At 36.7% G+C, this 11,943-nt stretch overlaps 1 protein-coding gene across 1 annotated transcript; it reads right to left on the minus strand.

The window, feature by feature from the left end:
* Positions 1 to 4,977: 4,977 nt before the first annotated feature.
* KRT222 (keratin 222) lies at positions 4,978 to 11,320 on the minus strand. Its single transcript, XM_009573380.1, has 6 exons — positions 11,225 to 11,320; positions 8,973 to 9,101; positions 7,979 to 8,199; positions 6,862 to 6,938; positions 6,573 to 6,678; positions 4,978 to 5,191 (listed from the first exon to the last, which is right to left on the minus strand). Exons 1-6 carry the CDS (start codon positions 11,318 to 11,320, stop codon positions 4,978 to 4,980), a joined length of 843 nt encoding a protein of 280 aa, XP_009571675.1.
* Between the last annotated feature and the right edge of the window lie 623 nt (positions 11,321 to 11,943).

An 11,943-nucleotide genomic window follows, 5' to 3' on the forward strand; every position in this document is an offset into this window, starting at 1 on the left:
CCCTGAGGCGCTCTGGTCCCGGGGCTGCTCGGGAGGCGTCTGGGAAAGCGCTGCAATGTAGTGTCTGGGCCCGAATAAATCCCATAAAGGCAGGCGATAAAGTCAGGTGAACAGTCCTGGCAGTGCTGGGGAATCGTTTGTCTGTGTGGTGTTTCAGCGCGGTGCTGAAACGATGGTTTGGGGATGGCATCTCTTTGAAGAGAGGTTGAACAGGAGCAGGATGCGGCCCTCAGTCTGGTCGTGCTGACCGTGCCGTGAGGAAAGCCGGGAAGATGCCGGTGCGTCGATGAAAGGGTGCGCGCAGAAGGCGGCCTAGAGGAAGCAGGTCAGCCTGCGGAGTGGCGAGAAGGAAGGCTGGTCATACGGGCTACGGGAAAGACCCTGGGTTATAAATCTGTGTAGATTATGTTGAATTAAATCAGACTGACCAACTCAAACACTCTATCACAGAGGATTATGAATTACAGAGTACCCTGGGAGCAGTGGAACCGTCTAGAACAATTTCTTGCAGAAATTTGTGAAGGTATCACACACGGAGGTAAAAAGCTTGCAAATATAAAACATGGTACACCATGTGGCTCTGAGCGTCTCAGGAAGATGAAGAATTTCAGACCTCAGCGTTCATTGTAGGAGTCTCTTATACGGTGAAGATTGTTAAAGTGACTGAATTAAAAATGAAAATGTAAAATTTGGCATTGAAATGCTGCCATATGGCTAATAAGATAAATTGCTAGACATCCATAAAGGAGGATTTTGGTGGATCTGGTGAATGTGGCAGCTGAAGGAAAGCCAAACAGTGAATGTTCATGACAAGATAGCGGAAATATCTTTGATTTTTTTGAATGGAAAAAGATAGATGATACCTACCTAACCCAAAAGGATGGTAGAAGGGGAAAAGAAGAAAAACTAACTGAATATGATACTGGGTTGCTGCAAGTTAGACCCATTTCTTCTCGATGCCTACAGTTTGTCTAGCCCAGTTTTCTTTCGTTCTTAAATAAGCACATTTTTATGAACAAATAAAAGAGACAAGAACTCTGGCCTCATCTGCCCACAGTGCTATCTGTGGCCACAATGGAACTTTGTTGACATGCAGCACAATAATCTGTGACTTCGATTTGATAATTAAAAGATTGTAAGAGTTGAAAAGATTCCTCAGTCAGCCAGCCAAATATGCCTCTCTTTAGTCTACAGTTTCACCTGAGCAGAACATTTGTAAAGAAAAGGTGAGAAAATACTTGGTAAGAGGTGAAAAATAACCTGTTTTTTTCCCTGGTTTTGACTGCTTCATGCATTCATCTCTAGTTTATTAGTAACATGGTTTTGTTCATAGTGTTAAAATGCATTTAGTGTTGGTAACATTAAAATAAATTTTAAATTTGCACAGCTTGTTGAAATATTTATTATGGTGTTCAAGTACATTTACTGATACTCACTTTCCATGATAATAGTTCTGAATCGTTATATGTGTTGTCAAAGCCAGCAATGTATTCCTTACTTTGTTTTGTGCTTTTTTTTTACTTTGCTATTTGCCTAATTTCTATGTTGTGATAGTGAAAGATTTTGCCTGTGTATGCTTTTTAATATACTGTATGATGTAAGTAGTTCTACTGATTTAATAGGATTGTTTATACTGCATCATACTAACCAGGTGGCTCTAAATAGATGGCTCTTATCCAACTGTTTTAACTAGCAACAGTTTCATAAGCTTTGTAATGAGGACATACATTCACTGGAAAGTAGGTTGAGACAATGAAACTCATTTTTGCGTCAGACATTTGCAGGTATTAGATGGCAGTAGCTCAGCTTGTCTGAATTTAATTAGCAGCACAGAAGTGAAGAATTCTTTGCCATATTATCAGGCTTCAGTGTTACATTTTTAATTCAGCTTTAAAGTGGCCTAAAATCAGGGTGAGATGTTGTTGTGAATATTTCTTTTTCCTATGCCCACGTGGAGTTCACGCTGACACTAGTGGAAGTTCGAGTAAGCTCTTTACATTTGAAGAGATGGAATTTGTGAATAATGCAAAAGATATATATGTACTGTAAGGGGAGAAAACGTAGTTAAAACCAGGATGCACACTTGAACCAGGTCTAGAGTAGCAGCAATTCTTAATGCAGCTAATGCAGTCAGTGTCAGGAAGTCCCGCAGGAAGAAAATAGCTTTGAACAGGTAAGAGTGGGCTGCCTGCAGAATGTCGTGTGTTAACAAAAACAGCTATTAAACTGCAGACTTTTTTTTTTCTTAGAGCATCAGGTTTCATGATCATAGAACAGTATAACTGGGTTTATGCCAATTGTTTCAAACTTCAGACAGAGGCTGAGTATTTCATGAGCGGTTGAGTACGGTGTTAAACAATGGCAACTTCTGTGGGTGGAATAAATTTCTCATCACAGGACAGCTCAGGATGAACTTGTGCTGTCATTGGGGGCAGGGAGATGGCTTCTGAAACCGTGAGGTCAGGTCGTTGTATGGTGAAGTAACATAGCAATAAGGGCAACATTTTTTTCTAGTTACTTAGTATCCCAGACAATGTTACTATAGATATACAGTAATTTTTCTCTTCTAGGTAATATGGAGGTTGTATTGCAAGGCAAAGTCAGGTATGTGTTCTGTACTATGCTGGATGAGGTTTCTATCATTAGGGAAAAAAAAAAATCTAGAGTTACGCTAGAGAAGGTAATACCCCAAGAAGAACCGTAGGTCAGAGAACAAGCCAAACACCCCCCGGTTAAAGAAAAAAATGTGTCTGTGAGTAGGATTATTCCATTATTGTTTACTGTAGAGATGGCAGTACCTTCCATGTTTTTGTGTAGTAATTTTTATATGCCTATGCAAGCTCTTCCTGCATGAGGAAGTCTGCCTAAGCAGTTTTAAAGGTATATGTATTAAGCTAAGTTTCTGTTACATATTTGCTTGCTATTTATCTTTGCCTGTCAGCTTACCTTTTAGATTGTAAGCTATGTATGCCAGATGCTGTCTCCTGTTTTCTTGTGCATTACTCAGAACAAAGGACTTTAGGTCTAGTCAGGGTTACTGGATTTACCGAAAAAGAGTATTTTTGCAGCAGGAGGACAGTCACCTTACACGTTATCATAAAGATTCTTAGGGAATTTGTGTCTTTCTAATTGTAGGGAGAGCTTAGGAAACACTTGGTTGCAGTGCTACAGATTTTCTTATCTACAAATTTTATTTTGTATTTCTCTGTTACTTCTTTCCTTTTAAGGTATACACATTAAAACTCACAAAATATGCATGGGCAAACTCAATTTTAATACTTTTTTATTGTAGTGTTATCATTTACTTTGGTAAATTTGTATCCCTGTTTAAAGTGCCTTAAAGCAGTTAAAACTTAGTTTAAATTCAAGTATTGTAAAATGTACAGAGTATAAGCACAAAAAAAAGCTGCATAGTGAAAATACTAGAGCAGGCTAATACATTCAGGATGCCAAATACTCAAGTATTAACAACACCAGATTAGTATTAAGGTTAATGATAATTAGCCAACTTCATACAGTAGATATAGAACTGTGGGCAATATAAATGCGTTGTTCTTACCGTTAACAAAAGATAGAAGCATAATTTAACACTGAAAGAATTTGTAGTATCAGTTTTTGTAACACATGCCATAAGTAATAAGGCAAATACTGACACTTAAATTAATCTTTTACATGCTGCTGTGAATCCAGCAAATACAGTACATGTTTTTTTAGATTCTGAGCCTCTGCAATCCCAATGATTTCGGTGAGAGTTTGTGATATCCATGCCTCTTAAAAATGCTCATAAACAATCATTCTTATCTTAATACAATTTTGTTTGAATTTTTGTTTGAAATTTGTCTCATAATGTTATAAAGAAGTATGTCTGAGTTTGTATTTCTGTTTTTTCTGTGTACAGATGCAAGATCATCTACTGTACTTTGTATTTGCCCATAGCTACTTTGAGTTGTAGTGGGGGATACCTAATGGCTACTTTGAACATGTAGCCCTTATTTTGTCCATTTAATTTGAAGCTATAGTAGTTGTACCCTGGCGTAACATGACTTGTTATGTGTACTAGATCAAGAGCATAACTTACCCGTAAGATTTGTCAGAGGAGGAATTTGTTGTCAATATTTTAATTCACATTGTTCTAATACACAAAATTAATTACATACCAGCATTAAAATGGTTGATTGACTCCTTACATTTGAACAGTTAAAGGGTATATTTTTACTTGCTGTGGCTAAGAAAGTTGTAGTACAGATCTGTGTGGACAAATAAGAGAATGACTGATTTTCAATGGAAATTACTGCTTCAAAATCAGTGGAACAATATGTCTAAAATATTGGTTTGTAACAACACTTTTAAAAATGTTTGTATAATTATGTAAAGGAAAGGCATTTTTGCTCAGTTGTTGCCTAAAAAAAAAAAAATTTAAAATACCAGCCACTTTCAAAAGAAAATTCTTTGTTAATAGCTTATGTATTTTAAGAACATCTTTGTATGTACTTTTTGCTGTTAGAAAGTGTTATTTTAAAATATATTTCAAGAAGTATGACAGTTGTGATATAAAATATTGCAAGGACTCATCAGTCATTATGTGTATGCAATATTGAATAATTAAGAGAATGAAATACACAGTTCTCAGTTCCAGAAAGAGAAAACGAGTTCTCTTTTACAAAGGCAGAATATGTCAAAGTATAAAGTTATAGTTTAATTTTTGTAATATTTGGTGAAATTCTACAAAACAACAACAATAATGAGAAAATTAAAGGGCTGCACCCAGAGTATAAAACTAGTAGAAGTTAGGTTTCTTGGAATCTTAACTCCCTTGCTCTTCTCCCTTTCTTTTAAAAGACTTGTATGTTTTTATTTTATTAATCAAAGTACTTAGTAAGATTTTGTAGTTGTAGCAAGATAGGAGACCATGTAAGTCCATCTAGAGTTTATTTCCAGAGCCTGTTGGAGATGAACTTTGGGTTAATTTGCTGCAGGTTAAGGTTTGATAGAAGGAATACTGCAAGATCTCCTCATTACCAGCCTGACTTCAATGTCGGGAAGAGGTTTCTTTTTAGTGTGTAAACATCCTTCGTCTGTTGCTGCTAGGTGAAGATCAAAGCGCAATGAAACTGATTTTTTCCTTAAGCGAGGGTTGTCCTTAAAGAAAGAACCTTCCCATTCTTTAATGACTTCATCCACTTTTTCTGTCCTGAAACGATAAAGCAAACGTATTTATGATCCTTTAGGCAATATGAATTATCTATCTTCAGGACTGCTTTTAAAATATAGACAGAAATTGCATAATAAGGTGTCAAGTTATTTTAGATGGTTACTGAGACACTGTAATTTTTCTTTTTTTCACAGGTTTATTCTCCAGAAAAGCTAAATAAAGGGTGAGAGTTTATTATATTCTTGGTTTTGTACTTTTAAGTAGACGTGGATACAAAACCACTGCTCCAAACACATCAGGCAGTTTGTTTCCAAGGAGAAAGTTTGGAATCCAAGCTCAAAAACTTTGCAAGAAACCTCTGTACTATAGTTGGCAGGACAGAATCCCTGCCTCTGAAAGCCTTCATAATAGGGAGGAGAAAAACCTAGTTCAGATCCAAACCGCAGAATGTAGATCTACATTAAATTAAAAAAGAAAAAAAGGGCAGAAGTAAAATACAGAGAATTGAAAACCCAGCTGATTCAGTAATATTTAGGCACCCAAATCCTATTGATTTAATCCTCTAAGAATGTGTCAGCATCCAGATCTAAAAGTCCGACTCAGGGGGCCTTACTCAGGTAAACTGCACCCAGCCCAGTAGCCCCCTGCAAATTTGACTGACTGCATAAGATGAACAAAGCTGATGTATGAAAATAAACTTGAGGTGTGCAGTGTGTACAGTGGACCATATGATGCCATTGATTTTTAATCTGAATTTCTACATGTTTTCAACAGTAAGTTAAGTAAATTAAATTACAGTTAAGTATGAGTGACACAGTACACTACAGTTTGTTTTAAATGTAACATTAAATGCTAGTCTACAAAAGAGCTTAAAAAGCAGCAGGAAAAAAAACCAATGAAGCAACCCAATACTATTAAAGTAATTTAAGGTGAATAAGACATACTAACAGACTTTCACATGCCCACTTAGGAGCCAAGCTCTCCGTTCCCTCTTTGGTAATTGGTGAAACGTAGGAGTTTCCAAATAGCAAGTTAGAGCAGCCAAGCCTGAATTTATGTGCATAAATATTCCCCAGAGGGACTTTGAAAGCATGGTATGGGCTCTTTTGCTTTCAACCTTAACTAGATGAATTATTCATAGTTTCATTCTTAACTGAAAAAGAAATTACAAATCAGAAGCATCATCATTATATTATTAGCTTATGAAGTAAATGCTAATAAAAAGAACTTTAAAATTTAATGTATTGTTAAAACATGCCATTCAATATACCTTCAAGAACTATCACTGTTATTCTGGAACTTCTTGGCTGTATGGGCATGATGTAACAGATACTAAATAAAGGAAAACTCAAAGCTACTGAAATGTAATGCCCACTATTTACTTTCAACTGTTATTTTGTTAAATTCATGTTTATCTTACTGTACAGTGCCATGAGCTTCAGTGCTTTCCTTCATAATATTTCCATCTAGGATTGCTTGTTTTGTCATCAGTTCCACCTTCTCAGTTTCATGCTTCTTTACACCATCTGTAAAAGAAAATGCAATTATACTAGGCATGCAAAAGAGTGAGGTCAGGACACAGGACCCAGAGTTATTTTTCCTCCTGCTGCACTGGAAGAAGATCCTTTTGTAATATCCAGTAATTTGTCAGTAGTTAGGAACCTCCTTTAGGGCATAATCCCCTATGGGGAAAGTGTCTAGAAACTCACCTGAAGGCAGTCTAAAGGCAATCTTGCTAGTGGTAGGCTTCTTGTCATCCTTCTGGTCAGGTAAAGAGCAACGAAACCTGCAAAAATAGAAATTATTACAGTCATCTAATAATATTGAGTCACTTTAATCCAAAACTTGTCTTATGAACAGCTATGAAAAATTTACAAATATGAGAACCATGAGAAGTCCTGTTTGATTGTAGTAAATACTTGTTAGGATTTCTCATTCTGAGTATAGAACTGAAGGAACTTACTGAAAATATCTGTGCAATTTCATCATTATTTTCGGACAGTTTTTAGTCAGTTTGTTGTGTGCTAGGAAGAGTTATTTAATTTTATTAGTACTGAATTGTGTGGATTTTCACAGAGTTAGAAGCATTAAATCTGAAACTGACTCCCCTGTTTGGAATCTTCTTATGCAAATGTGTGAGGTTCCTGGTCTGAAACTCATTTTTCTGTAGAAAGGACTGAGGGAAGCAATGTTCCACTGAAAGACTTCAGAATCGCGTGCCTGGTTCTGTGAAGATACCAGTGCTGAGTGCAAGACGTGATATTTTGCCTTTTCCTTATCCTCCTTGTTGTTTACATTTGTATAGCTGCCTCCCTCATGTCTACATGTCAAAATACTGGTGTCTGTGTGCCAGGGAAGGGGCAGACATGAAGAGTTACGACCAAAGCAAAATGTCGCTAGAAGGCATATTCTTAAATAGCATCCTAACGTGTGCCTTAACACACTTTGAATGAGACTAAGTAGTATGAACTCCACATGCAAATGGCCATCTGTCATGTGATGAGACATGAACTCCTCTCCCAGAACTTCACGCGTGTGGTGAAGTTCAATGGTCCGAGACAAACAGAGCCCATGTCACGCAGCTAACGGGATATGAAGTCTACATCACCATGCAGTGCCTCAAGTGAGCGTGCTATTATCTGCAATGCATCGTGGAGATACTCAGCTCCAGAAAGCGTGGAATCAGTGAAATTAAGTTACAATGAAACCATTTCTAAGGATTTTATACTGTAATTTTTTAATGATTGGTTCATGTATTTACAATTCTGATGAAAAGTTCTGAAATGGAAGATAAATTTGAGTACTTTTTCTCTAAACAACAAGTACCTGTTCTCTTCTTGCTCAAGCAGACTGCGATATGTTGCTATCTCCTCCTCCAGTTTCATCCTTGTGTTCAGGAGAATTTCATGCTCTTGAAGCTGTTTCTCAATACCTCTTCTCACTTCCAGTAGCTCTTTCTCTAAGCATTCAATCTCAGCTTCTAAAGTTTGTAGTTGCATGTGGTACTGCTGCTCTGTGGCACGCAGTGAGCGTTCCAAACCCTTTTCCTGTGAAATTTAAGTCATATTTTAAGACTTGGAAAGTGTATGTGTAATGACGTTATACGTACTTTTTGTTAACAATCTGTATATTTTTACATCAGTTCTTTTAAGAATATTCTTTAGGAGCAGGAGTAAAGCTTTCAAGATAATACTTTTGCTGAGAAATTTTCAGGTAAAATCTGTAATAATTTAAGGTAAGATAAAAAATGTAGCCTTCTGTTGTACCAGCAATCCACTACCATTGATTTTACAGATCTCTGATTTTACCTGTATGGTTAAAACGATAATCCAGCTCAGTATTGTATGAAAACTGAATGGTCTGTGTGCTCTTGTAGCTTATCTATATTACTGAATTCAGTAAATTGCTGACATATTTTATCATGAATGAATTGATAAATGTGGTCCACACATTCAAAAAAAGTTATAAACCCGATGTGAATTGGTTAGGCAGAATGACCGGGAACTTGATGAGGGAGTATCATGCAAATATATGTTTGGCAGGTGTGAAAACATGAGAACACGTGTATATTGAATGGCAGATCCTGAATCAAAACATATGATACGCTTAAATGTGAGCAAATGACTGAGCTATTGTTTGCTCGTTAGTGCTCTGTGTTGCGAGCTGAAAGACCACGGCAAAACTATGCATTTCGTGATGTGTTGTATTTCTGCTGTATAGTTGATGTGATTGTTACATAAACTGAATTGTGGAATAGTTTACATCAAGAAAAAGATTTATTTTTTCCAGGAGATTTCAAGTTTCATTTTATGGTGCTTACCACAGCGTGGAGAGATTCAATTTCAATCTGCATATGGTGCCACTGCCGTCTCGCTTCACAGAGCTCTGCTCTGGCTGCCTTTAATGCTTCTGCATCTTTGTCCATTCTTTTAATTGTAGCTTCTTCTAGCTACAGGGGATATAAAAAGATAATAATATTTAAAAAATAGTCAAATAATGAAAATAAAATGGATGCATAAAAATCTCTAGTTGGAATTTTTTGAGTCATATAAATTTGTTAAAGCTAACAGTGATGAGTTAATACTTTATGTACCGTGTAGACGGAAAGCCTTTATCCTGCTGTGTTTGATGGGAAGTAGTTGGCCTCATCTTTATCCCTAGCATATTTGTTGTAGAGGAATTCCCATACAAATTAACCAGTTGTATTTAGACCTTATTCAGCTCTAGAGTAAACGGGCTTAACTTCATGGAAATTAGAGGAATTGCAGTCAGTTCAAGCTTCCAGGTTTGAATAAAGTTCTTTGTTTTTAATGTATTTTTGATTTCTAAGAACAGCTGTATAGAGAGGGAGCACTTTTGAGTGGTTGCATGAATATATCACAATTGACAATTGCTGTAATTATGGTTTTGCCTGATCTAGTCATTGACTAGATTTCAGATTGTCATTTGAGAGCAAGTACCTTCATTCATTTAAATATAAATAGCATCTTTATCCAAATCTACAACTTTTCCTTGTCCTCTAAGGACAGGTTATTTAGGATTTACCTATCACAGGAAGGAAAAAATTGGCGTGTTCTCTGAGTAAATGCTGTCACCCATGTTAAATGTGACAGTTCAGAAGTGAAGTGCCTGTTCTAAGCTTAATCCTGATCTAAAATATTATTTGAGATAATTTGCCATCCTTAAGGCTGAAGTTTATTCTTAGGAAAAAGTAAATAGTCAAAAAAGCACTGTATAGTGTTTGCAAGAAAATGTGGTTTTTTTCTCTTTTTTTATCTTATTAAAAGTAGTTTTTTTAAGCCAACCCTGAGCATGTGTGGGGTCATTTTAGATTTGGGCTCATATTTGATTTAGATAATACGTTCATGCATTTAACTTCCAGAATGATTGTTTTGCTTATGAAAGTTATTTTTCTTTTTTGATTCTGAGTTTTACTGCAAGTGATGAAGATGCCATAAGCACTTGAAACAATACATGTTCTTTTGCATATTTTACTGCTTTATGTAGGTTCTTAGGATGCCATCAACTCTAAGGAAATAAACTCTTTAATGCAGGTCTTATGAAGCAAGTAAAATAAGTTTCTTTTTTTCCCCCGTAACATACTGACCTATTGTAATTTTACCACGTCATCGTTTTGGTGAAAAATCTAGATTTGGCTAATCCACAAGTGAACACTCAGTATTCTTTGCTTATCCTTAGCATATCCTAAAATATGCTGAATTTATGTGACAAGATTATATCAATATACTTGGCTGCTTTGTGCCAAACACAAATATAAACTTGGTATAACTGCCTAGTTTGTAACTGCTGTGTGTCATTGGATTACTGTGTAGATCAGCCAGATTGCAGCAGTAGTCTGGCCTGTGGTTAAAACAAACCTCCAGAATTTCTGCAATACCTAAGAAGTACAACAGGGTGATTATAATACCAATTTTCATCCTGAATTTCTTGACGTTTGATGGCCGAAAATTGTTTTGCCATTTTATTTCAAAGTTCATTTGGGTTTTAGAGATGTTTTGTATGTCAATCTATAATAGTAGCATTGTGTGTTGATAACATTTAATCAATCTGTATGAAAGAACAAATTATATTTGCTGAAGAGTATGACACAGTTTTACTGCGAACAGTATAAAATAGTTCCTGAAAAGGTACAGTTTTCTTTAATTATAGGTGCTAAAAATGGTAAAGCTTTCTGTATATAAATGGATTCTTTACATTGCCTTAGATTTTCAAAATTCTCTTTTCCTCTGGGATAACTAAATGGTGCTAGAGGTTACCATGTTACAGCATATGTCATAATTTTTTAAATCACCACAATGTCACTGTTGCAGGTACAGAAAAACATCCAGATGAATTACACAGCATTCGTTTAGTGTGAATTTCATACCCTAAACAAAATCTATTTCCATATCTTCTACTTCACATCTTACTGCAGTAAAATCAGAATCCCTTCCCCCATAATACGCTGCATTGAAAAGGAAATACTGTACCTCATAGAGGCTGAGGGAGGAATTGTATAGACAGGGATTGTCTCCTTACTCTGGAAGGTGTATGTCTGTATGAAGTCATTACCTGGGTCCTTGCTGAGATGATGGTCTTTATCTGATTTCTGGTGATGAGCGTTTCATACTTTGCCCTGATCTCACTGAGGAGCTGGGACAGTTCCATTCTCCTCCCATCCTCCACCTTGGCTAACGGAACCTTATTGATAGGACGAGCCGGCTGCTGCAGAGCCTTCACTGCCTGCAGTGAGCAGAGAGAGAGGGAGAAAGTACAGGCAGATTTTAAAGCTGCAGAGCTTTATTTTTGAGGAAGCACTGGAAGGTCAGAGGCTTCCAATCATTTCTAAAAGCAAGTTTAATAAAGCAAAGATCCATCACTTTTCCAGTGATTGAAATAGTGATTCCTGTATTATGTGCTGAAATGAATGTATACAATGTCTTTATGTTTTTGTTGCACTCTAACTGTGTTTTTTAATAACCTCAGAAATGTGAGGGTAAGAGATACAAAGCAAAGGACAAAATTACAGCTGCACAGCATGAGAGTGCAATCTCAGAGGGGAGGGGAAGGGAAGGGAACAGCTTCCCAGAGTACACCTGTATCGGTGGCAGTGCTGCTACCAGGCAGTAGTGCAGCACTGGAGCAGGTTATTTAGGGATGTTACAGAATTTCCATCCTTGAAGGTATTTAAGACTCAGCGAGGCGAAGCCTCAGGTGGCTGACCTGATCTAGTGTTGAGGACTGTCCTATTCTGAAAAATAGCTGGGCTCCTGGACATCCTCTCGCCCAAC

The sequence above is a fragment of the Fulmarus glacialis genome, unplaced genomic scaffold, assembly GCF_000690835.1.
Source record: "Fulmarus glacialis isolate BGI_N327 unplaced genomic scaffold, ASM69083v1 scaffold11732, whole genome shotgun sequence".
Taxonomy (NCBI): domain Eukaryota; kingdom Metazoa; phylum Chordata; class Aves; order Procellariiformes; family Procellariidae; genus Fulmarus; species Fulmarus glacialis.

What these genes read in the sequence shown, in the direction of transcription:
- KRT222 (XM_009573380.1), bottom strand. Translation starts at nt 11,320, where the DNA reads ATGGAACTGTCCCAGCTCCTCAGTGAGATCAGGGCAAAGTATGAAACG. An exon ending in TTGAATCTCTCCACGCTGTG is followed by an intron (nt 8,200 to 8,972) that starts GTAAGCACCATA and finishes TAAATTTCACAG; the next exon opens with GAAAAGGGTTTGGAACGCTC. An exon ending in TGCCTTTAGACTGCCTTCAG is followed by an intron (nt 6,679 to 6,861) that starts GTGAGTTTCTAG and finishes TTTCTTTTACAG; the next exon opens with ATGGTGTAAAGAAGCATGAA.